This window comes from Neophocaena asiaeorientalis, unplaced genomic scaffold (genome assembly GCF_003031525.2).
Source record: "Neophocaena asiaeorientalis asiaeorientalis breed wild unplaced genomic scaffold, Neophocaena_asiaeorientalis_V1.1 scaffold322, whole genome shotgun sequence".
In the NCBI taxonomy this organism is placed as follows: domain Eukaryota; kingdom Metazoa; phylum Chordata; class Mammalia; order Artiodactyla; family Phocoenidae; genus Neophocaena; species Neophocaena asiaeorientalis.
In genome coordinates, this window is record NW_020185329.1 from 2,576,235 (window position 1) to 2,602,808 (window position 26,574).

Consider the following 26,574-nt stretch of genomic DNA (forward strand, 5'->3'; position numbering starts at 1 on the left):
CCTTCTGAATGCAAGGGCCCTCTCAGCTGTCAGTGAGCCCTGGTCTGAAACCCTGATGAGCTGTTGTGCCTGGGCTCTGACAGCCCTGGGGTGTGCACAGCCCCCAGGCCAGCTGGAACTCAGCTCCTGGCTTCAGAGGCCTGTCTAACTGCCAAGCTGGCAGGCTCTCCTGTTGCAATGTGGGCTCAGTACTGACTTAAGCCACGTGATCAACTCAGTGCTTTTCAAGGTGGGAGGGTTTGTGGGTTGGCACCAGGATGGGGACAATTACTTGGCCAGCAGGCAGGAAATGACGTCATATTGGCAGTGAGAAGGCCGTGTCTGCCCTAAACAGGTCTTGCCCGTGCCTCCCTACCGGTGAGAGTCCCTGGCTTATGCTCCTTCGAGCCCCAACACTGGGTCACCCCAAATCTACTCCATCTGATCCTGCCTGTCTACCTCCACATCCCCACCCCTGATCTTTCAGTGCCACCCCCATCCCACCTCCAGCTTCAGGGATGTGCCCTGAGCCTCCCTGGGGCCAGAAAGGCACGGGTAGCCCTGCGTTCTCAGCCTGTGTAAGTCTGCAGTGTGCTTATCAACTGCATGTGGGTGCTGTGCCCCATGAATGTCACACTAAAGGTGACCCAGCATCAAGGGGATCACTGGGCGGAAGAAACATGGAGCCAGGTGAAAGGGCCGAGAGATGCTTAGCTAGCAGAGTACCAGAGGAAGCTAGCGCCTCAAGGGACCTTGGACAACATCCGGGTTTTCTGGTAAGATGAGAAGGCAGCCCAGAGGACAAGTAACTTGCCTAAGGGGCACAATTACAGAGGGGCAAGTCTAGAAGCCAGCTCTCTGTGCCCCAGGAGAGCTCTTTCCACCCATCTCTGCTGCTGGTCTTCATGAGTGGGTGTGTCTGCACACAACCCACACACACACGAGCTTGCGTCCTATCGATCTTCACCCAAGCCCCACCGAAGTGACCAAGTGCGCAGGCACAAGTGAAAGCATTACCCTCAGAGAAACCTGAGCTTAGCTGGAGACACCAGATAGACACTTATTAAGGAGTTAGAACCCAAAGAGGCAAATAGCGGTCTCTGAGATATGGTGTTTCTCAGCCATTTATCCATCTCAAAACTCCTGAGGGCTATAGCACACCCCCATCAGCCACAGTGGCTCGTTCTGGCTACAGCTGATTCAGCCAGAATGTATCTGAGCCTCAGGGAGCAGGTGGAAAAGTTCCTCCTCTCTGCCCATGAGATTCCTTACACATCCCCTAACTGCCTTTGGGGTGGGGGCACCACTTTGAGAATCACTGCACTACAGCGGAAGGCACAGACTTCACTTTCTCCAGAGTTTGCAGGGAGAGAAAAACCCAAGGCAAGGGCACAGGTGATGCTTTCCAGAGAGGCTGGGGCTTTAGACCCAATGGGGTTTGGGTGGCATGGAGAAAACAGAAGGAGAGGGTGAAATAGAGCAGGTGAGGGGGAAGAGGCACGGGCCCTGATGTTTCCTCTGACCCTGGTATATATTTTAGTGGGTGATCCACAATTTTCTCTCTAACTGACTTGAGACAGATGTCTGGGAGAAAGGAGAAGCCCCCAAGGCAGCAGGCAGGCAGGCAGGCCCTGGGGCTCTGGTGAGAGCAGTCCTATTCAGTCCTTTTCAGGGTAGCTGAGGTGGGGCCTGAACCCCAGAAACTGCTCTCACTAGTCTGGCTTCCACTCCACAATCTGGGAGTAGGTGGGGAGAGGGTGTCTCATCCTGTCCCTCAGACTTCAATCCCATTTCCCATGGGTCCCTTGAAACCTCTGCATGGTTTATTAGTGCCGGAGAGAACAGCTTTCAGAGCGCTGCCTGCCAGACACTAGAGCCAACACAGTCTGAGCAAACAGGTTGAGAAAGGGGAGTTGCTGGCCTGAGATCAAGAAACAGAGGAGGAGACTACTCAGGGTCATGGATGTTCACCCTGACCTTCGTTGTAGGTGCAAAGCGGAGATAATAATAGACCTTACTTCCACAGGGTGTTATGAATTTTAAATAAGATACTATCTGTAAGGTATATGCACACGAAGACACAGTCTGAAGAAGGATTTTGTCCATAGCTAGTAGGTGGCGTTGTTGGGATTTGAACCTAGGACTCTGTGACTTGAGACGGGAGCTCTGAACCATCATGCCCTCCACCCTCTTTGTGAATACCTTGTACTATGGCAATGTCTGTCCTCTCTTAGACTGTGAGCACCATGAGGGAAAAGACCATGTTTTCACCCTGACCCAGAATCTAAGAGCAGCTCGGGGGGGGCATCACCAATGGCAGTTGCTAATGATGAAGCTTCAGTTCGAGGTCTGGGAGACTGTCCTTAGATCCTGGCCAAGGGCTTTCATCAGTGTGTAAATGTCAATGCCCCTCTGGGTTCTGGGTGTCAAAAGGGTGAGCCATTCCAGACAGGATGAAATAAATCCTCCAGGAAGGGAATCAGGCGTCCATGTCAATGGAGGTGGGGGAATGCAAAGAACCAGATGGCAGGAGGGAAAATTCGCCACGCTTCTGGAATGATTCGATAGTCAAGACTGTGTTTCCAGGTATAATCAACACAGATATGCTGAAAAAGCAGCTGCCAACCTTCCCCAGGCCCCAGAAAGTGCCGGGACCCCTGACACCCATTCTAAGAAGGAAATGAGCATAGAGGTGGCTGCAACCTCCCTGTTCAGGCTGCACATATATCTGAGATGCTTAATTAGGAAGTGTGATGTCTGCCTGGATCACTTTTTTGTTGAGATGTGGTGGAGAGTGAGCCAAGATTGGGACACCCACACCTGCTGACTCACGTGGGGATGAGTCAGGAGAATCCATAGGTTTCTCCAGCAGCCTCTAAGTCCTGGGCAAGGACTGAGGACTTGGGGTGGAGAGAGCATTTTCATCTTTTCTTCCAGGTGATTATGGTGTAGTGTCACTGTTAAAAATACTTAATGAGAATTTAGGGTGCATTAAAAGAAGCAGGATGTAAACCAAATGTCCATTAACCAATGAATGGATAAATAAAATGTAGTATAAATATAAAAAGGAGTATTATTAGGCCATAAAAAGAAGTGAATTACTGATATATGCTATAACATGAATAAAGCTTGAAAACATGGCTTCCCTGGTGGCGCAGTGGTTGAGAGTCCGCCTGCCAATGCAGGGGACACAGGTTCGTGCCCCGGTCCGGGAAGATCCCCCATGCCGCGGAGCAGCTGGGCCCATGAGCCATGGCCGCTAAGCCTGCGCGTCCGGAGCCTGTGCTCCGCAACGGGAGAGCCCACAACAGTGAGAGGCCCGTGTACCGCAAAAAAAACCTTGAAAACATGCTGTATGAAAGAAACAAGTCACAAAAGGCCCCATATTATATGATTCTGTGTATATGAAATGTCTAGAATAGACAAAACTATAAAGATAGAAAGTGAATTAATGGTTGCCTAGACCTAGGGAGTATTGGGAGGGGTGTGTTGTGAGTGACTGCTAAAGGGTACAGGACTTCTTTTGGAATGATAAAAATGTTCTAAATTTGATTGTGGTGATGGTTGCACAACTTCACAAATATACAAAAAACCATTGAATGTACACTTTAAGGGTGAATTATATGGTATGTGAAGTATATCCCAATAAACAAAAAAAGGTAGAAAAAAAGAAGCAGGACATCAAGGGACACTGAATAGCCAAAACAATCTTTAAAAAGAATAAGAGGGACTTCCCTGGAGATCCAGTGGTTAAGACTTCACCTTCCAATGCAGGGGCTGCAAGTTTGATCCCTGGTCAAGGAGCTAAGATCCCACATGCCTCAGGGCCAAAAAACCAAAACATAAAACAGAAGCAATATTGTAATAAATTCAATGGTCCACACAAAAAATCTAAAAAAGAAAATAAAATAAAATGAAGAACAAATTTGGAGGTCTCACACATCCTGATTTCAAAACTCCTACAAAATTACAGTAATAAAAATGGTGTGGTACTAGCATAAGGACAGACATTTAGACCAATGGAATATAACAGAGAGCCCAGAAATAAACTCTCATATATATGGCCAAATGATTTTCAACAAGGGTGCTAAGACCATTCAATGGGGAATGGTCTTAGCACAGTCTTTTCCACAAATGGTGCTGAGAAAACTGAATATCCACATACAAAATAATGAAGTTGGACCCTTACCTTTCACCATATACAAAATTTAATTCAAAATAAAGCAACAACCAAAATGTAAGAGCTAAATCTATATCACTCTTAGAAGAAAACATGGGACAAAAGCTTCATGACATAGGATTTGGCAGTGACTTCGGATATGACACCAGAAGCATACGCAACAAAAGAAAAACTAGGTAAATTAGACTTCATAAAAATTAAAAACTTTTATGCACCAGCAGACACAGAGAGCACAAAAGGCAGCCCATGGAATGGGAGAAAATATTTGTAAATCGTGTCTGATAAAGGGTTTATATCCAGAAATATATTCTGGATAGACTCTTACAACTCCACAAGAAAACAAGCAACCTGATTAAAAAATGGGCAAAGGACTTGAATGGACACTTCTCCAAAAAGATATACAAATGACCAATAAGCACATAAAGAGATGCACAACGTCACTTATCCCCAGGAAATGCAAATCGAAACCACAGTTGAGATACCACCTCACAACCATTAAGATGGTTATTATCAAATATAAACAAATAAAAACCCCAGAAAATAACAAGTACTGGTGAGTGCGTGGAAAAATTGGAATTGCTGGTAGGAATGCAAAATGGTGCAGCTGCTGCGGAAAGGAGCGTGGCAGTTCCTCAAAAAGTTAAACATAGAATTACCATATGATCCAGTAATTCCACTTCTGGGTATATATCCAAAAGAACTGAAGGCAGGAACTCGAACAGATATTCGTACATCTATGTTTACAGCAACATTATTCACAATAGTCAAAAGGTGGAAACAACCCAAAGGTCCATTGACAGACAAATGGATAAATAAAATGCGGTCTATACATACAATGGAACGGAATATTATTCGGCCTTACAAAGAAAGGAAATTCTGACACATGCTACAATGTGGATGAACCTTGAAGATACTATGCTAAGTGAAATAAGCAGTCACAAAAGGACAAATAATTCTATGATTCCACTTATATGAGGTTCCTAAGTAGTCATTTTCAGAGAGACAGGAAGAAGAATAGAGGTTACCAGGGGTTGGGGGAGGGAGAGGGGAATATGGAGTTATTCTTTAATAGGTACAAATTTCAGCTGGGGAAGATGAAAGAATTCTGGAGATGGATTGTAGTGATGGTTTCACAACAATGTGAATGTACTTAGTGCCATTGAATGGTGCATTTGAAAATAGTTAAGATGGTAAATATTATGTATGTTTTTCCACAATCATATTTTAAAAGAAGCAGGCAATAAATATTATGTATATTTTTCCACAATAATTTTTAAAAAGCAGGCAATGGAGTCAGGGAGGCCCTCTGCACGCTGTTCTGATGAGGCCCCATCTGAAACACAGGGTTCTAGCTTGGGAGGCACGTTCTTGAGGGGCAATGATAAACCAGGGCTGCTCAGGAGCCAGGCTGGGGATGAACCACAAGAGGAGAGGCTGAGGAACCTGGGGGTGCAATCCTGAGAGGAGAGAGCCCTGTCTTCCTACAGCCAAAGGGCTAACGTGAAAACCTCCTGCGCCGGGAGAGGGGAGGTCTGAATCAGATTAGGAAACATCTCAGGGAGACTCATGGGGGTTTAATTTCAGGCTGACCCTTCTGACAACAAGTGCCGCTCATCAGTGGGATGGGTTGCACTGGGAGGCTGGGCAGCATTCCCCACTCAAGAAAGGCTAGATTTAAACCAAAGCTGGAGAAGCAACTGGCTGGGATGCTGTGGAAGGATTCCTGTGACAGCAGGAGGCTGGGCCAGCTGACCTCCATGAGCCCCTCGCTCTGATCCCTCAGGCTCTGGTCTCTCAGGTGCCCTTGGTCTTGCCCTGTCCAAGGGGCAGACAGAAGGCACATTCCACCAACAACTAGTAGCCCTGCCTTCTAGTCCCAGCTCTGTCAGTGATTGGCTGTCTGATCTTGGATGAGTCACCACCTCCCGGGCCTCAGTTTACTCATTTGTGTAATTAACACCTGCCTGCCTTCCCTCACCCCCACCCCCAGAAGTGTGGCAAGGACAAAGTGAAGCAAAGACTCATGAAGAGGAGAGCCCAGATACCTTCGCAGCCCTCCTCCCCTCCCTCCTGGCCTCTGCTTTCCCTTTCTCTCAGAGCAGGGCTGGTAGTGTTTCCAAGGATGCAGTTTGCACACCACTGGTGGTATGTGGTATGCTAGGGGTGATACATGAGGCTTATCTAATGTTGCATATTTATTTTAATATGTGCTAATTATCCTTGATGTTTGTAGCAAAGGATAACAATAAAGTTTTTAATGATAGCTATATCGACTTTTTTTTTTTTTTTTTTTTTTTTTTTTAAACTTTCTTTTTAAAATATACTTACAAGTTAATATAAGTTGTAAAAAGTGAGTTAAAGAAGAGTAATAATAAAGAAAGTGATATTTGAATAAAGCAAAAGTCTTGAAGGAGGAATGTGAGTGGCTGGGATTTGGGAACCCCAGATGGATTGGGGAGATATAACAGCCTGGGCCCCCAGGCCCCAGCAACATCCTCCCAGGCCTGGTGATCAGATGCAAAGAAGACCAAAAGACAAAGCCTTTTTGGTTGGTCCTATTGTCTGGTTCCCTTAAGGTGCCAGATTTTACCAACCGATTGACAACTAAGAAATAGAACTAGGTTCTTGGATCCTCCATCCACATGACTGTGAGCTGGTCGACTTCTACCTCCTTCTTCTTGAACCCGCTGTCTCTGTTCATACTCATGCCAGTGGCTCCATGAGGAAGAGGACAGCCCTGACTCAGCCATTCGCCTCGAGGTGGTAGGAACATGTTGGGTCCCTCTCCCAAAGTATACTTAAACAGAAGCCTAAAGAGGAAATGCCAGGCCCTGTGCCACGTGGCGAGGGTGATATTCTTGTCCGGGACAGCAGTTCCAGTGCACCTCGGCTTAGCTTCTGCACCAGGGAGGGCAAGCTCCCCTCAGGCACTTGTGTCTTTAAGCATGATAAGCGAGATCCCCTGTAGAGGAACCATCTAGAAAACTAATCAAGGCCCAGTCCCCTCCACTCCACTATTATCTGCTGATCACCTTGGTCAAAGGGTCGGTCAGTCAGCCTGGAACACCTACCTTCCCTGAGGAGCTGGGATGAAAGAAGTTTCCAGCTGATTATTAGCCAGAACTTTGGGAGATGGCCCTTGGGGGTGGGGAGAGGGGAACAAGGGGAGGAGGGCATGGAATACACTCAGAAAATGCCCCCTTTCCTCTCTTCTCCTTCTATTGTGGCCCACATCCCACATTTGGAAACATTTTTACCTGTCAAACTACGAATAAAGAAATAATTATCTTCCCCATTTTGATGATCAAAGACCTCCAAACACCAAGTTAGTATAATTCCAGGTGAAAAGAAAAGAAACTTAACCTTTTGTTTACCGATACAGTCCCTGAATATATGAAGATCATTTTTTTCATTCCCTCTCCCAGAATCTAGCCTGGAAATACTAAAAACCCAATGCCCCCCAGCCCATAAAGGACCAGGGAGCCCAGTTAGGCAGCCTGATTCAGAGACTTTAAGAAAACACTACCCTGGACAGTTCTTGTGGAAAGTTGGGGAACCGCTGAGTTAATTCATTCTTTCTCAATGGTGATTTTCAGAAGCTCTTCTCCTAACAGTGGAGCAATGGATTTTCATGTGACCAAAGCAGAAGGTTGGATAAGGAGCTAAAAGGAGGGAAAAGGCCAAGAAAGGGGAAACTAAGAGAACAAAAGAGAAAGATGGCAAGCTTGACAATTTGCTAAGGATTGATCCTGATAAAGAGACTGGATCAAGGATTAAAGTGCTTAAGGTCTATAGGAGAATTGGTGAAATTCACCCCAATAGAAAAGACAGGCACAGGGGGCATGGGCAGACAATTCACACACACACACACACACACACACACACACACACCACAAATGGCCAATAAACATATGAAAATGTTCAACCTCACCAGTAATCAAAGGGAGAACATTTAAAAGCTCCTTTTCCAGAATGGCCATCACCAAAAAACCTACAAACAATAAATGCTGGAGAGGGTGCGGAGAAAAGCGAACCCTCCTACACTATAGGTGAGAATGTAAACTGGTACAGCCACTATGGAGAACATTATGGAGATTCCTTAAAAAACTAAAAATACAGTTACCATATGATCCAGCAATCCCACTCCTGGGAATATAACTGGAGAAAACCATAATTCGAAAAGATACATGCACCTCAATGTTCACTGCAGCAGTATTTACAATAGCCAGGACATGGAAGCAGCCTAAATGTACATCAACAGAGGAATGGATAAAGAAGATGTGGTACATATATACAATGTGGAATATGTGGTACATATATGCAATGGAATATTGGAATGGAATGGAATATTACTCAGCCATAAAAAGAACAAAATAATGCCATTTGCAGCAACATGGATGGACCTAGAGAGTGAAGATGGACCTACTGACTGAAGTAAGTCAGAAAGAGAAAGACAAATATCATATGACATTGCTTATATGTGGAATCTAAAAAAAGGGTACAAATAAACTTGTCTACAAAACAGAAATAGAGTTACAGATGTAGAAAACAAACTTACAGTTACCAGAGGGTAAGTGGGGGGAGGATAAATTGGGAGATTAGGATTGACATATACACAGTACTATATATAAAATAGATAACTAATAAAGACCTGCTGTATAGCACAGGGAACTCTACTCAATACTCTGTAATGGCCTATATGGGAAAAGAATCTAAAAAAGAGTGGATATATGTATACATATAACTGATTCACTTTGCTGTATACCTGAAAGTAACACAACATTGTAAATAAACTATACTCCAATAAAAAATTAATTTAAAAACATAATAAAAGCCCCTGTTCCCATCCAGTTGGGAAATTAAACAATACTACCAGCTGTTGGCAAGGCCGAGTGGAGTGGGTCCTCTTGCACAGTTGGTGGGACTGTGCACTGATGGGTCCTTTCTAGCACACTTTGGGAATACCCATTAAAAGCCTTAACCCTGTGTATTCTATCTGACCTAGAAATTCCACTTAGGAATTTATCTTAAGGAAAGAATCATTTATCTGTGCAAAGATTTAGGTGTATTGTTCATAATAGTATTATTTATAATAACAAAAAATTTAGAGGGGGAACACAGTATAAATGTCCAACTATAAAGGATTCAGTGAATAAATGATGGTATCTCCCTACACCAGAATGCTACAGAGCCATTACAAGTAGGGGTGTTGAGTGACATTTAATGGCTTAGAGATATACATGCTCTAAAACAGGAGATGTTGTAACAGCCCATCCTTTCAAACTATATATTCATAGAAAAGACTAGAAATAAGTGCGCAAAAATTTCACCAGTGATGTTTTTCCAGGTGATGGGATTACAGGTATTCTTCTTATATAATTGTGTTTCCATATTTTCTAAATTTTCTGCAATGATCAAATTTGGCTTTTGTAGTTAAAGATGGATAACATATCTTTAAAAAAAGAATCAGTGAAGTTGCCGGTTATTGTGATGGGGACAACAGAGGAATGGGGCAAGTGTTCAAGGTCAGCTGGGAGGTGGGAGATAAGAGGTAGACAGAGAAATTGAGAGCTGAAGTCCATTGGAAGAGAGGATATGTTTATGTGCTCAGCGGGGGTGCAAGAGCCAGTGGCACTTGGAGACCGCTGGGTACGTGCTGGGAGGTGAAATGTGTTCTACTGGGTGACCGTGGGAAAGTCACTTCTCTTCTCCTGGCCGCCAAGTTCCTTTCCCCTCCGATGGCCCATGACTCTGTGCAATCAGGCTATTATGATGATGGTACCCACATGCGATGTCCCCTTATTTGAAAAGACAAATATGTTCAATAATGGGGTGAGGTGAGGTCAGGACTTTAGGTAACAAAGGAGTGATAAAATAGGACATGAGATACAACGTGTATTTTTATATGCTTTGATCCCCTGCCTCCCATTTTTCCTGTAGAGCTAAAAATGACTGAATTTAAGGATTTGGGCCAAATGTACTTGAAATAAGTTGTTTTACTCCTCATAAAATCAGGAGGAGTTGGGGGCAGCACGATGGAACTCTGGAAGCTGCAGATTGCGATTCACATCCACCATGCCCCCCTGGCTGGAACTCACCTTTCTTGGTCATCAGAAAAAAAGCTAGGGAACAGGAAGACAGGGAAAACTGCCTTTGAACTCAGAGGGAACGCTCCGTAGATACATACTCATCAACAAGAGCTGTTGAAAACATAGGGTACACTCAGGGCTGTGCCCATTCCTCCATCACGGCTCCAGGACCTCCTGCATCTCCCACTTCCATGAGCCCCCAGAACTTGCTCTTGGGAGGGACCCAAGGAAAAGCTGGGGCTTCCCCTGGGCCCTAGCCAACAGGAAGAGGTGGCAAGGGGTGATGGGGCTGCCCAGAACAAGACAGAGGCCTGGGTGAGCCCAGTGCAGGCAGGGAGGGATGGTGGGCAAGCCAGCCTGGGCACTGACCTCTGGGCACGTCCATGGGGTTGAAGCTGGCCAACAGGTCGCGACACAACTGGCGGTCACCCTCCACCTTGCTCAGCCAGTTGTTGCAGTTGAAGTAGTAACGGAGGTGAGGCCGCTTCATGTCGGTCACAATCACACGGTCCAGGTACCAGCTGGCGTTCGAGCCTGTGTTGTCATGCTCGATCCTGGTGCAGAAACAGACACCCGCACCGTCACTGGCAGAACAGAAACGACGCCCCTTCCATACCAATACCCCAATGTTTGTTCCCAAGAGAGGTTTAATCATTTTGATGTTGTTGTTACTTTACCTCTCCAACCTCAGTGTCCTTATCTACAAAGTGGGGACTCCTTGCAAGGTGGATGAGCTTATGAATGAATGTTGCATCGTTACATTGCCTACAAGGAGATATTGCCTTCCATGGAAAATCCAGGATTGCTAAGGCTTGCAGCGGGACCATCTTGAGCTTCCCCTCTCTCCCTGACTCCCAGACACACCCCCGCACCCCAGATACTCAGTCCCACCACCCAGAGGATCCCCCATGGCCACATAGAACTGGTGTTGCCCCATAGAAATATCACATGAGCTTCATATGTGAGCCAGATAGGTAATTTTAGATTTTCTAGTAGCCACATTGAAAAAGAAAGACACTGGTGAAACTAATTTTAATAATATATTTTGTTTAATCCACTTATCATTTCAGTGGGTAACCGTGTAAACATCTATTAATGAGCTACCTTACATCCTTTACTTCATACTAGTTTTCCAAAGATCTGGTGTGTTTTTGCACACACGGTGCATCTGGTTCGGGCTAGCCACATTAGAGTGACCAGTCGCCCCGTGGGGCCAGGGGCTGCCGCGCTGGGCAGCAGAGATCCAGACTTTTCAAAACCTGGCCCCGATTATCTTCTGCCACTTCCTACAGTCCTCTTCATCCTTGGCAAGTTTTCTCTTTGAGGCCCAGCTTCTTCCCCAGAACTTGACCCTTGGACGACCTCACTCTGCACCAAGCATCCCATCACAGTGAGGCCTTACAGCTTGCAGGTCTTAACGGGACAACCACAGTCCAAGACAATACACACATGGATGACACACATGATATACCCAAGGATGCATGCCTCTGCCCGGCATGGAGCCTGGCACATAGTGGACCTCAGCTTAGTGGCTGCCTTTCCCACACACTGACACCTTCTTCCCGACCCTCCCCCATAAGAGCCCCTTCCGTGTTCATAACCCCCTTTCCCCACACAACCGGTGCCAGGGCCCTCATAAGTCCCTTATTTTCCCAGTAAAGAGAGTTCATGGCCCTATATTTTCTAGTGGGAGGAAAAAAAAAAAAACAAGGACTGAATGGAGGCAGCATTTCCCTTCTGTCCAGGCCCTCTAGTCTGGGTACAGTCAGACCATAGTGATCTTGACATGCTGGCAAATGGGCATGACTTGATTCGGGGTGGTAGTAGGTGGAGAGGGGCAAACAGGGGCAATTGAAGGCTGTTCCTCAGCAACCAGGCTGGTAGAGTTATCCCTCCCCACACATTCACAAAAACTCCACCAGACAGAGCAAGATTAGGGGAGATCTCTGTCAAAAGGCATCCTGCAACGTGACCTGGCATCTCTAACACTCACTGGGCGCTTACTGTATGCCAGTTAATATTCTAAACACTGACTCATTGAATTCTTACTAACTCTAATGGTGCCCTAGGAGCTGGGCACCATTATTACAGACAAGGAAACTGAGGCCTGGAGAGGAAACCTTCCCAAAGTCCCACAACTGGTAAATGGCAGGGCAGAAATTTGAACGAAGGCAATCTGGACTGAGTCTACTAACCACTTTGCTAGGGTTTCTCAGAGCATATTTCCCAAGTGTGTGAAAAATTGTCTCAAGTTGTCTTAACCCAAAGAAGTGAAACTCTAATGGGCAAATTTAGGGCACAATGACTCAGAGTGGGAGGGAAAGATTTGGGCCTTTGGTCACCCGTCAGATGATGTCAGGAGAGCAATCAACACCCAAAAGTGTCAGTAGTGAAATCAGTTCCTATTCTACTTGCCTTCCTCTCACCCAACCTGGTCAGGGGCCAGGCTCTCACCTGATTTTGTAGATGAGGCCCACGTTATTGGTTCTCACCCGGAACACATCGACGTTGGCTTTCTCAAAGGCAGATTCGCTCCTGCAATGAAGGTGTGCACAGTTAGCACAGACCAGCACTTGGTTCACAGGCCCTGGAGGAGAGCCAAAGGCTGGCATCCCCCTACTTCCTCCACCATCCCACTCCAGGAAGTGCTACTGCCAGCCAATCCCATTCTGAGATTCCTTTCTGACATGGTTTGGAGAGGTGGAGGGCAAGGATGGTTAGTATTCATTCCTTGCTTTCACGCCCAGGTTCTTATGGGATCCTTGCTATGTATCATCAAGGCAAGCATGGTGGGCAACATTAGCCCCATTTTACAAACAAACAAATTGCTAGTTGGTAGCAGAGCTGGGACCAGAACCTGGCTCCCAAAGTCATGATCCAATGCTCTGTGGTTGCTCTGGGTTGGGAGAGTGGAGGAGGAAGGAAGTTGTGATAAATGCCATGGTGCTCTTGGGTCTGCAGGCCTCCTGGCCTCTCCTCCTCACCTGCCTTGCTCTTGCTGGGAAGAGTTGCAATGGCAGCCCCAAGTGGATGCAAACCTTGGGTGGTGGGCCATGGTCCTGCCATTCCAAGGAAGGAAACATTCAACCCAAACCAGTGACCAGGGAAGTGGGGGCAGTGAGGGAACGCGTATCTGGCATCCCGCAGAGGGTGCAAACAGAAGCAAGTGCACCTGTGATGTTTCTCAATGAGATGCCCAAGCAAGTCGAGACTCGGGAGCGTCCTAGCATCCATCAGCTTAGACACAGGAAGGCTGGAGCACTGAGTCCTCTGGGAGTGGAAGCCTGAACCTCACGTGGACATCTGCTTTGTCCTCTGTGTAGGCCAGGACGCCTGCCGCTTGAGCCCAGGCCTGCTTGCAGCTCTTCCTGCTACCACAGTGAAGGCCTCACAGGGCTGAGAGCTGTGGACCTCCCTCAGTGCTCCCGGCCAGGGCTTTCAGCAGCAGCACACAGCCCATGGGAAAAGAAAAACGCAGAAGATATGTCTGTTCATTGGCCATCACGTGTTTCAAAATAAAGAGGGAGGTGAAAGGCCTTCTCCCCAAGGCAGCAAAGGCTCAGACTCTCTCAGTAACAGAAGGCTTTTAAGGTTCTAGAGACCCAGAAGCTGTGATTCTGCAAACAGACCCACTCTGGCAAACAGTCTGGTCTGGGGAGATATTTCCTTATGGTGGGCACAGCATGAGACATGGGGCCCAGGGCCCTCCTAAAGCAGTGCAGAGCTCACAAAATCAGGTAAAAATGTGCACCGAGGCCGCCTTGTCAGGGAGAAGAGCCCCCAGTGGTGTAGCCCGGGGAACAGAGCAGGAGGAGAGAGTGGCGGGAACTTCCGGGTTTTGCTGGAGTGAAAAGGCCCGCCCCCAGGCTGGCGACATGGACCTGTCAGAATCTCACTTCCAAGGGTGAGTGACAACGCGGCCTGTATTCTGTTGCAGAGTCAAAGCAGTTGTTAAATGACTTGCAAAACACATGAACATCGATTATGTGCGTCAGGACTGTGTGAATGGGAAACAAGGAAATGAATAAGAGGTGTTTTCTGTTTCAGTATACAAGACAAGGAAATCGATTTTCAGAATAGACAGGAGTCTCTATATCATATAAATACCCTACAAAGCAATCACCCTGGGAAGCTCTATGATGGAATATTATGCAGCCATTAAAAATCCTATTGTGAAAGAGTATTTAATACAACAGAAACAGGTTTATGAAATAGGCTTAAAAGAAAAAGCAGGTTAAAAATAGAACGTATAAACAACAACCAATATAAAAAGGACACCAAGTTCACTTAAAAACAATAAAGAGGGGGAGGATTTATACAAAAACATCATGTCTACATAATAAGACTATTATGAAGTGCTGGTTATTTATTCTTGTGTTCATTTTTTTCAGTTTTCTGAAGGGAGCACATCTTGATTTCGTAATTATGAAAAAAGTACAGTCCCCTGTTTCAGAACCCCCCGCTCCATCCAGCCCACAGCTGCTTGTGGTGAATTCTTCGGAATGAATTTGAGGCTCGCTGGGCTTCATCTGCTGAGGGTGCATGGAATTTGGGAAACAACCAACGCCAATGAGTAGGGGAAGCGGAGGGTGATTTGGAAAAGAAAACACAAGGTGTGATTTGGACGGAAAGCAGCTGGCTTTTTAGGGTGCTTTTCATAAGAGTTCCAGCTCCAGCAGCTGCATCCAGCAAGGGGAGCTCTGCACCTTCAAAAAGGCCCTGCGCACGCGACCAGGTGGAATGTGGGTTGGCGCTTTCCAGCGTGTTTGTTAAATAATAGACCATGCTGCTTTACAGTCACTCAAAAAAGACATTTTAAAAAGCAAGGTGGAAGAAGGGAAACGAGGAGGAAAGTTTTGCCAGGATGGACAGAAGGCGTGCTCCACGCTGTCTCAGGACCACACTGGAGCATCCAGGGCGTCACAGAATGTGATGCAATCATCCACAGTGTTTACAACATGGAGACCAATATCCTGGCGGACAAGAGCAAAGCCTTCTGCATTTCAGGGGTCTCTCTTCAGAGAAGGGAAAGCAAAGGACTGCAGAGACAGGGCTCTACAGACTCCCTCCTCTCAGGGAGGGGTCAAAACAATCCCAGATGAGCTCCAACCCCAGCCCACTTGGGGTCAGACTCCGAAATCCCCCCTTCCAATAAGTCAGAATGCAAATGCTGGTGGGTTTCAGAAAACTGACTGAAGGCGGTGTGGAAACAGCAAACGACAGAGGTCCCTGGCCAAAGAAACATCAGAAATAGACACTTCTTCACATTTCCTTGTGGAAGATGGCAGGTTTTCCACAGCTCCTGGTCAATCCTCAAATGCAGGACACAGCTCCCTGCCCGTGCCTGCTGTTCCACAGGGATCCCACCCTTTCCAGGCAACACAGGGCATTTTAGCTGCCCCCTGGGCAGAGCCAGCAGGCTAAAATGCCAGGATTCTACCACACTTGCAGTTGGTGAATTCTCAACGGGAGAACCGTGTTCCAGAAGATACATGAGATCCCATCCTTTTGCCATATCCAAAGCATGTGATTCATTGTTGGGGGTGGTCCTGGGTAACGGGGAAGGGGGCTTCCTCTGGGATCCAGAGCTGTTGGTACTTCGCTAGTGTGGAGGTCAGGACAGAGGTCAGCTAGCAGGGGAATGAACTGAACGTGTCCCACTCTTTGCTGCCTAAGAGAGGGTCCAACGTGTGCCGAGGAATTTAGACCCCAGACCATGAGGGTGAGACCCATCAGCATTTTAACATCAGGCACTGAGGTTCTTCTTACAGCAGGAATTATTTTGTATTGGAGAATAAAAAGTCCTAATAAGCCACCCGGCAGTAGAAGGTAAAGGCCTGGGGCAGAGGAGAAAGGCCACAAGAAAGAGTGGAATTGATGGGAGAGAGAAGAAAGAGGACGAGGGAGAGGCAGGAGAGAAAGGTGGGGTGAGAGACACGGCCAGAGGCTGCAGAGAAAGGGGTTGGGGAGAACTTCCAGGAAGGGTGGTGGCTTAACTTTAAGACCTTGGTGCGGGCAGGCGGGGCGTCTATCTAGCATTCCATTTTAAGTTGTCTGTGTTGCTTCCATGTGAACTCTGGCACCCCGAGTTATCAGTGAAGTCTGATGCACACCAAAATGCCTTGTAGTTTGTGTGTGCATGTGTATATGTGTGCTTGCGTGGATGTATGTGTGTGTGTTTGTGGGTGTAAAACAAGGAAAAGGAGCTCAGTTCCAGTTGACACAGGGGTGTGGGTGTGGGTGTGGGTTTGGGGTGACACAGTGTGGCCAGGAGGGAACAGAAGCAGACAGTGAGAGGACAGGAGATTGCGAGACCAGTAGTCATTCTGGGCCAGACCCCAGGGACTGCTGAGGGCGAGGGCTGGGCTGGGCTAACTGCATCTAAATCTCACAGAGCTCAGGGACCTCCGTGGCCATCTGCATGTTGGTTACACGGCAACCTGGACTTCTTTGAAAGCAGTACTCCCCTTCCAGACTCGAGATCTCCATCTTGAATTGGAAGGGTCTCAGATGGTGAGGATTGTGTCTATGCGATTCTCTTTATAGACAATTTCTCAGGTCTTGCAGCAGCCAGACTCTGGTCTCCTCTTTCCCCATTTACCCTGCTCACCGCTGTCAGATTAACCCTTCTTGTCTGCACCATATGTCAAGCCTCCACAAGGCCTTCTCCAGTCTGATCCTCCCCTGCCTTTCCCACCTCCCTCCTCTCTGCCCCTCCATGCAGCCGGTAAGTCCCCATCCAGCCCCCATTGGTCTGCAATGTCCCTTGTGGCCTCCATACTTTTTCAAGCTGTTACCCCTCATCTAAAGTACCCTCTTTCTGTCCCTCCTCTGTGAGTCCTTTTCACCTGTCGAGGTCCAGATCACATATCCTTCACTGTAAAGTCCTATTCTAGCCACGCTGATACCAAATCGTTTAGTGAGCTCTATTTGCAAAGAACTGGGATAGGTGCTGCAGGCACAAAACAGACCTCCCATCATCCTCGGGCTCCACCTATGCATCCCTCTATGCATCACCTCTCCAACCTCTCCAAGGACATACAGCTGATGCTGCAAATGTGCCTGTATCCCTGAAACTACCCATTTCCTGTGGCCCCCTGAACCCTCTGGACCAGCTGGATTGGGATCCTGGCCTAATCTGTGCCCCTGATGCCCAGCTTGGAGCAGGACACAGATACAGGAGGGACCCCTACCAGCAGACCCGTGGAGTAATTGGGGGGAAGTTGATTCCCACATGCAGGCTATGTCAGAGAAGCTGGCTGCCTCTGTGTGGCTTCAGAAGCACCCGGAGACCTGCTGGCCCTGCCAGCTCAGTCATGCCTGAGACCCTTTACCATGACGCAGCCTTCCTTCCCATTGAGATGGAAGGCTGGAACTCAGACTCCCAGGGCGAGGGGACACAGTGACAGACCTTCACATGGGGTTATAAAAGTTGACTCTGGAGACCTTCCTGAAAAGGTGTTTTGACAGAGGAAAAAGGTGAGGGGGGAAAGTCTGAGGGTCCAGGTGTATGAAAGGAGGAAAGCCAGTGAGGAACCACCACAAGAGGGGAAATGGCTCTTTTTGTTAAAAAAAAAAAAAAAAAGACAGGCTGGGGACTACAGAAACGAAGCTGGCCGACTCCCCAGGGTCTAGTGGCTTCTCCCTAGAGGGGTGCACTCCGGGGAGGACACATGGCAGAGAGGATGGGCATTTCATGTATTCTCTTTACCGTGCCCCCAGCACTGGAGCAAAGGGCTTCCACAAGCGAGTCACTCGGCAGTGTAAGCGGTACAAGAGGGCAGGTACCCTGTTCTGCGGAAATGGACAAAATAGGACGTTACGCCTGCCTCAACGCTGCTGCATTTACACCAGAGGCTGCCCTCAGGGTAAATGTGTTCCACTGGGCCCGGTCCGTCTGCTAAGCACAGAGTTTGTGGATCTCCTGGCCTGTGGACCCACCTTTCTACTGCTTCGCCTGCCGCCCCTGGAGGTGCCAAGCTATAAACCCCAGAGGTCACACGCTGGAGTCCCAGGAGGCCTGCAGGGGAGTCTCCCACACACCCTCTAGGGCCACGGGGTCATGTGCTTGAGGAAATGTCTGCATCAAGACCCTGGGGTTTGAGGACCAGCTTTACCATCAAAAGCTCCATGACTCAGAGCTGCTCACCACTCCCCTCTGGGCCCCAGATTCCCCTTGAGCAGGTTGGAATAGATTTAGTTGTTTTCAAATTTTTCTTGGCTACAGAGCCCATGGTGCAAAGAGTATCTGACTGAGAAACTTGGTGGATATGATAAACATAAGTCAAGCTGCTCCAGGGGGAGGAATGCTAGGGTATTGGGAGCCCAAAACCAACTGACCAATCCCCTGTTCCACTCAGCACAGGGTGAAAAACAGCTGCCCAGGCCACCAGTGAGGTCCCTGGCCATCTCTGGAATTCCATGATTCCTCTAGAATGTTGCCATGTGTAGTAACTGTGTATGCACATGTGTGGTGGGGGGGAGGGGATGGAAAGGAAGAGACAGCAGCCTCTGCTCTCAATGGCACACAATGAAATGGAGGGCACAAGTGTGCACACACACGCACACACAAGCACATCTACACAAACACACGCACTGACTTGAGTGTGTGTTAGCGGGCAGGCAGGTTCAGTTTGATGCTGGTCCCAGGTGAGACGTAGGTGCAGAGCATTTAAGCTCATGGCTCCCTCACATGCATGACCTTGTCCCCTCTTCCCAAAAGTCCTATGAGTTTGGTAAAATGAGGATTATCACCTTCAGATGACATATGAGGAAGCCAAAGCTTTGGATGCCAAGAGATTTGACCAAAGTTATATGGCAACTAAATGGTAAAGCTGGGCCTAGACCAGGTTTCTTGATCTTGAGGGCTTATGCTCCCTCATCAAAGGACAGCTAATATGAATTCTTGGGAATTCTGAGATCCAAAGTAAGCATTACTATACACAAAAAAGTCAAGAGAGGAGCTGAGGAAATCACTGGGAGGGGCCTGGTTGGCACGTGATCGGTTGTTAGCAAGGCCCACACCACTTAATACACCTGTGGACACACCTGTCTTCTCTCATGGGTTCCAGAACTTTATCAACCCCCACTAACAGCCCAGGACCCCACCAATGCTGAGTTGGTACTCACTTGCTGGTAAGATGGAGCTTGGGAGAGAGCCCATTCTCTCCAAAAATGGTGATGAAGACATTGGCATTGGTCCCTGCGCCACGAACATCCCCCGTGGCTGTGATCACCTCGTACACTGGAGGAGGAGAAAAGACAGACCACAGGCTCAGAAGAAAGCCCAGAATCCTACGTGGGCTCGGAGAAGCCATAGCTCCTGCCAGATCCACAGGGGGATGCCCAGCCACAGAGCACGCTCTGGACCCCTGCTGCAACCTGCAAGCCTCTGAGCCAGGGTCAGACCCACACCAAGCCCTGCTGTGAGACCACAATCTCCCACTTAATGCTGCACATTCATTCTACAGGTAAGAAACCTGCAGGCAAGGGGACAAGCCCAGGTCACACAATACACAATGTCAACACCAGAGCCCAGCCCAAGGCCTCCCAATGCCTGTCTGTGATCTTTCCAGCACAGCACATGTGTGCCATCCTAGCCAAGACCTTCTTCAGAGCCTGCCCCTGGCTCTCACCTTTCTCTCTGCTCTCTACACAAGGCTGCCTTGCAGGCCTCACTTCCTGTGACCTCCTGGGTGTTGTCATGGCAATCTCAGGATAACACATCTTTACCAGTGAGTCCCTATAGGCAGGGGCACTGAATTCCCCTCTCTTTGTCCCCTTGAAGCTTGTTCTGTTTGCTGTTGATGTCTTTTCTTTTGATGTCCCTGGTTCTGATGAAGGTCCCCGTGAGGGGGAGAAAGGAAGCAGTACATTTGTGTGACATACCAAAATTGGTATGACTCGCTTTATTGTGATATTTGCTTCATTGCTGGGCTCTGGAACCGAATCCATAATATCTCCGGGGTCTGCCTGTCACCAAAAATGGACTCATACTCAGAAAATGTAAAGAATTCACACAAAGCAGTAAGAAAAAGAAAGACCAGACAATTGCTTTAATGGGCAATAATTTGTTTTAAAGATAAACATACACTTACCATAAGACCCAGAAATTCCCCTTTTAGGTATTTACCCAAGAGAAACCCAAGATAAAAAGGAACGAACAACTGACATATGCAAGAGACTCCCTGTCTCTTGTGATAACCAAAGCCTTCATTCTTCACAGTCTACACCACAGGGATTCCTGATGGGCAAACAACTCCTAGAGCCCTCCCTGAGATAACTCCAGGACCTGAAGTGTTGCCCATGTGGTTTGCACGTATACAAGGATGTTTCCCAACTGAGTGTTCATAGGAAAATGACCAGCACGGTGGAAATTCTAGAACCACATCACATGAGAGAAGACATATAGGCCTGGAGATGCCTGGTTTAGAGAAAGGAGTCTGCGGTATGGGAGAGGGATAAAGAAACTACCTCCATAGCTGCCCCAAGTGTACAGAGCTACTTCTCAAATAGGACACTAACCATTAAAAAATGATAAATTATTTAAAATTAAGACCATCAGGAGAATGAAAAGGCAAGCCACAGACTAGAAGATATTTGGAAGGCACACACAGGCATCCCACATAATACCTTGTTTTATCACAATTCCCTTTATTGTGCTTTACAGATATCATGTTTCTTACAAATGGAGGGTTTGTGGCAACCCTGTGTCAAGCAAGTCTATCGGTGCCATTTTTCCAACAGCATTTGCTCACTCCTGTCTCTGTGTCACGTTTTGGTAATTCTCGCAATATTTCAAACTTTTTCATTATTATTATCTTTGTTATGATGATCTATGATCAGTAATCTTTGATGTTACTATTGCAAAAAGATTGACTTGCCGAAGGCTCAGACGATGGTTAGCATATTTTTTAGCAATAATGTATTTCTAAATTAAGGTATGTACATTTTTTAGACATAATGCTATTGTACACTTAATAGACTACAGTATGGTGTGAAACATAACTTCCATATGCACTGGGAAACCAAAAAATTGGTATGACTCGCTTTATTGTGATATTTGCTTCATTGCTGGGCTCTGGAACCGAATCCATAATATCTCCGGGGTCTGCCTGTCACCAAAAATGGACTCATACTCAGAAAATGTAAAGAATTCACACAAAGCAGTAAGAAAAAGAAAGACCAGACAATTGCTTTAATGGGCAATAATTTGTTTTAAAGATAAACATACACTTACCATAAGACCCAGAAATTCCCCTTTTAGGTATTTACCCAAGAGAAATGAGAACATGTCCACACAAAGATCTGCACTCAAACTTTCATAGCAGCTGTATTCATAATAGCTCTAAACTGGAAAAACAACCTAAATGTATCAACAAGTGAACGAATTTTTAGAAGTGTGGAATATCCAGACAGTGGAATCCTACTCAGTGATAGAAAGGAACGAACAACTGACATATGCAATACGGATGAATCTCAGGCACACAATGTGGAGCAAAAGAAGTCAAACACAAAGCACTACACGATATGTAATGCCAGCTCTGTGAACTGTAATCTATTTTAACAGAAAGCAGAGCATGGCTGCCTAGGGTTGAAGTTCGGGGGAATTGCCTGGGAAGGGGCACGTGGAACTTTTGAGGGATAATTTAAATGCCCTATATATAAATGGTGCTAGTGGTTACATAGATGTATACATTTGTCAATACCCATCAAATGGCACATTTAAAGTAGATTCATTTTATTGTTAATTATATTTCAATAAAGTTGAAAAATGGGCAAAAGACTTAAATAGGCATGTCATAAAAGAGGACGTCCCAATGGCCCATAAACATAGGGAAAAGGGCTCAGCATCATTATTCGTAAGGGAAATGCAAATTAAAATTACCACGAGACACTACATATACCCACCAGAACGGCTAAAATTAAAAAGATGGACAAATACTAAGTATTGTCAAGAATGTGGAGCCATTGGCACTCTCATACATTGCTGGTGGGAGTATAAATTGGTACGAGTCCTGGTAACTAAACATAAGCCCACCCTATGACTCAGTGATTCTACTTCCAATTATAAAGCCAAGAGAAATGAGTGCATGTGTCCATCCAAAAATGTGTACAAGATCTGTAGCAGCTTTATCCATAATAGCTAAAAACTGGAAATAACCCCAAATTCCATCAATAGAATGGTTAAGCAAATGGTGATATATTTATAAAATGCAGTAGTACACAAATAATAAAAAAGAACAAACTATATAACGAGTCACAACATGGATAAATCTCTTGGATATAGTGTTGAGTGAAAGAGAAGCTAGACACACAAAAATGTGTGTACTGTGTGATTCCATTTATATGAAGCTCAAGAGCAAAAAACTAATGTATGTGGGGCTTCCCTGGTGGCTCAGTGGTTGAGAGTCCGCCTGCCGATGCAGGGGACGCGGGTTCGTGCCCCGGTCCGGGAGGATCCCGCGTGCTGCGGAGCAGCTGTGCTCGTGAGCCATGGCCTCTGGGCCTGCGCGTCCGGAGCCTGTGCTCCGTAACGGGAGACGCCACAACAGTCAGGGGCCCACGTACCGCAAAAAAAAAAAAACCAACTAATGTATGTGATAGAATCAGGAGGGCCATTACCTCTGGGAAGAATTTTAAAGGAGCTTTCAGGAGGTTAGAAATGTTGTGTCCTGTTCTGAATGGTGGTTACACAAGCATGCACTTGTGTAAAAATTCATCAGCTGTTCCTTTTTGAGTTTTGTGCTAATTATATATATTACATATATAATTTATATGTGCACATACATATGATATATATTCTATAATGTGCTGTATATACATATATATAACATGTATATTATTCTTCAATTAAAAATTTTTAATTTAAAAAGTTCAGACAGCTGAAGAACTATCTTAGAGAAGACAGATATCTCATGAAAGACACAAAACTCTGTTTGGTCCAGAGAGGAGGGTCCCAACTAGTAACATCCCCTGGTCAGCACAAAGAAGAACTGTCAACAGCAACAAGGGTTCTTCCTAGCACAGAGCATGACAAATGGGAGATGCTCGATAAATAATTACATGGATGAATGAATGAAAACACAAGTGAATGAATGAAACAATCAATGAAATGAAGGTGGACTATGGAAATAAATTGGCCAGTATGTAAATCTCAATTCTACCATACTGGCTGTATGATTTCAACCAAATTTCTTACTGAGATTCATTTTCCTTATCACCGAAAGAGAGAGAATTTCTTCCTTGAAGGATTATCATAAGGATTAAATCAAATAAAACAAAGTTTTCAACTTTCATACTCATTGACCTAGCATATTTCCACTTCTGGGAATTTATCTTACAGACACTCCTTCGCAGCCGGATGAAAGATATACATTCCACAAGTGGTAAACTGTTACCATCATCACATCACCATCATCATCTCCACTGTTGCCATCGTCAACATCATCACTACCATCATCTCCATTAACAACATCCCCAAGAAGGAAGGCTGCCTTGGGAAACTGTATTCCAACAGACGCTGGGTAGCCCCCTGTCTGGGATACAGGAGAGAAAAGGGGCCCAGGGCTAGAAGCTTGTGCAGCATGACCTCTGAGGTCCCTTCGGATCCCAGATTCTGGTAGGAGCCACTCTCTTCCCCTCACGGGCCCTGTAGTAGTCAGGAGGTAGACCAGTGCCCCAGCCTCAGCCTACCCTCAGGGCATGGAGGGAAGCTGCTCTCCTTCCTCTGGCTGTTGGTAAACTCCAGTGTAGCCTGGAGGCGACCTGAGGAACAGAGAAGGAAACCTAGGCCTTCCTCCTCTTCCTTCTTCTTCCCCATAACACTCATCAAGATTCTCCACATAATGCAAGAACCCAGTGCTCAAAGGGAGTAGGCGACACATCGTTCTAGAGCAGAGAGGGTAACAATGACAGTGCAGGTAAAGTTCAGACAGCGACTACTGTCAGAATCTTACACATTTATCGCCCAGTCCTGTAGCTGACTGCGGAGTCAGTGCATCTGTGTCTCTTAGAAATGTCAGCATGGCACCCACCCTGGCCTGCTCTCCTCCAGCTCTTTTCAGCAGAGTCAAGATTGGACAGTACAAGAGTAAGGACCAGCCGGAGCAGCAAGACCCCTAACTCTGTTACTTCCTAGCTTTGTGATCTTAGGCATGTTACTTAACTTCCCTGTGCCTCAGTTTCTTCACCTGAAAAAGCAGATTTTAAGAACCCAACCCACCTTGTTGGGTTGTTGTGAAGATTAAACCGATCCACATGGGTAAAGTGCTCAGCATGGTGCCTGATGCATTAAATACATGATTCTACCGAACAGCATCGTGGCCTGAAGTGGGGACTTGTCTTGGGAACCATTGAAGTTCTTGTCTCTCCTGCTTGTGACCTTGCTGAAATCACGTCAGTTCTCGGAGCCTCAGTCCTTAACCTGAGACTAATCACACCTGCCTTGACTGTCCTCGGGGATATTGAGGATTCCAAGTGAGAATGGAAGTGAAGAGGCTTTGAGAAGGGTAAAAAGAAGAGGGAAGCTGTGAAGGATCATATAGTCACACTAAGGCAGGCAGAACCCATGAACAGAAGTGGACGGGATGGTGCTATGAGAGGTTTTCGAGTGCTCTCACCAGCAGTCGTGCTGGCTGGGGCAAATCACCCCAAAGCTGAGAGTATTTGTTACGGGTGCTGCCCGCACATCTAGCCTCGATGCCCCTAGCCCCACCAGACAGAGCTTGGAGCACACGCGCTGAGAAAAGGCAGCAATACCTCACTTGTTCTAGGTCCTTCTTTCCTCCGCACAATACCCACCTCCACCCCAGAAGGTGCCCAGGACACCACGCTGGGAAAGAGGCTTCAGCAGAGTCACAGCCTCAAAGTGCCATAGCAGCGACCACCTTCTCTGAGCCTGGGTCTGTGCTGGGAGCTGGGTTAGGAGTCAGGACAAATAAAGGAGCCCCACCCCCACCTCCCGCACAGAGGTCAGGATGGCTGAGGCCACAAGCCCAACAGAATCGGATATAATCAAGGAACTCCCAGCAGACAGGAATTAAGGAGGGCAAACAAGCCCATGGCAGGCACAGAGCAAGCACTCGATACTTATCTGGTGAATGAATGGGGGAGTCTGGTGCTTACAGGGAGAAGTGAGCCAGTTTAGAGAAAGCGCTGAGAATTTAAATGCCTTCAGGGGCCAGGCAGGCAGCATTGAGGAGTGAAACAGACCTATGAGTGATAAAGTCCGCTGCCTATGGACATTCACAGTCAATCATATTTTTTTTAACTGTAAAAGTAAAACACCACCAACAAAAACAGCAAAGCAACAAAAATCTCTCTGCAAAAGCCAACACTGGCTCCTGGGTCCCCCGTTCACCCCTTTCTGGTTTACCTGACAAGAAGGTAGAGCATTTCTAAGCAGCTCCCATACACCCCAGAGGAAGGTGAGACTGGAAGGACTGGGCCCGGGGTCCAAAGCACCAGCTGCCCTCCCCATGTGGGCCAGGGCCATCACCTTGCAAAGTCCCAGGCCCTCACCTCCATCGGCCCCCAGCCCCTGCTCGGCACCTGCTGATGACCAGGTCTCTTCCCACAGGCCTCTGCACAGCCTGATGCAGGCCACACCTCAGAGACCAGGCGCGAACATGGCTTCTGGGACGTGTAGGACCTGGAGAGTGTGGGCACTTCGGTTCTAGTCTATTCTGTGCCAATCAGACTCTGTGACCCTCGCTACAGTGGAGGCCCCAGCGTACCCCAAGGGGATGTAGGTTGGTCCACAAGAAAGGGGTTGGGTTGGAAACCAGGGACAGGATGGTGTGGGCCCCGCGGGCCCCGCCTGTGCCCCCGCCCCACTGGCCGGGACCCCGCACACCTTTGGCCTTGTAGTACTCGTGCTGCAGCTCCTCTTCGTCGTCTTCCGAGGCGTAGTCCAGCAGCTCCTGCTCATACAGGGCTAGAAAGTCGATGTCCTCCTTCCTCCTCTTTCTCTTCTGGGGCATCATTTTGCCGGCTGTCCCTTCCTGCCACTCACTGGCTCACGGTGCCCACCCCTTTGCACCTCCTTGGACCCGCGGCCCTCTCACCTGGAGCTCCCGTGCACACGCCTGGGGGGGCCAGAGCCCACACATGCCCACACAGCTGCCCTGCTCCCCTCTCCTCGCTGGCCCCTGAGCAGAACCTCGGTGCTTTATCTCTGGCCCCTCTCTCCGGCCCCCTCCTCTGCACCTGCCGTTCTCTTTGGGTCTCATGACTTATTCATGGGGACTGAGGACAGGCTATCCTCCTTACCCCTCCCTTCCCCACCCGCCCCCCTCCCCCTTTCATGGAGAATCAGGTGCCATC

The 26,574-nt window shown here is 47.3% G+C and overlaps 1 protein-coding gene across 1 annotated transcript in view; it reads right to left on the reverse strand.

Moving 5' to 3' along the window:
• The window catches only part of LOXHD1 (lipoxygenase homology PLAT domains 1), a 195,071-nt gene extending 168,837 nt beyond the window's left edge, over window positions 1-26,234 (reverse strand). Inside the window, exons 1-4 of the mRNA XM_024734711.1 lie at window positions 26,105-26,234; window positions 19,378-19,492; window positions 12,703-12,783; window positions 10,618-10,802 (exon numbers count right to left, since the gene is read on the reverse strand). Of these exons, the coding sequence (XP_024590479.1) occupies window positions 10,618-10,802; window positions 12,703-12,783; window positions 19,378-19,492; window positions 26,105-26,234 (511 nt within the window). The remainder of the gene's footprint in view (window positions 1-10,617; window positions 10,803-12,702; window positions 12,784-19,377; window positions 19,493-26,104) is intronic.
• Between the last annotated feature and the right edge of the window lie 340 nt (window positions 26,235-26,574).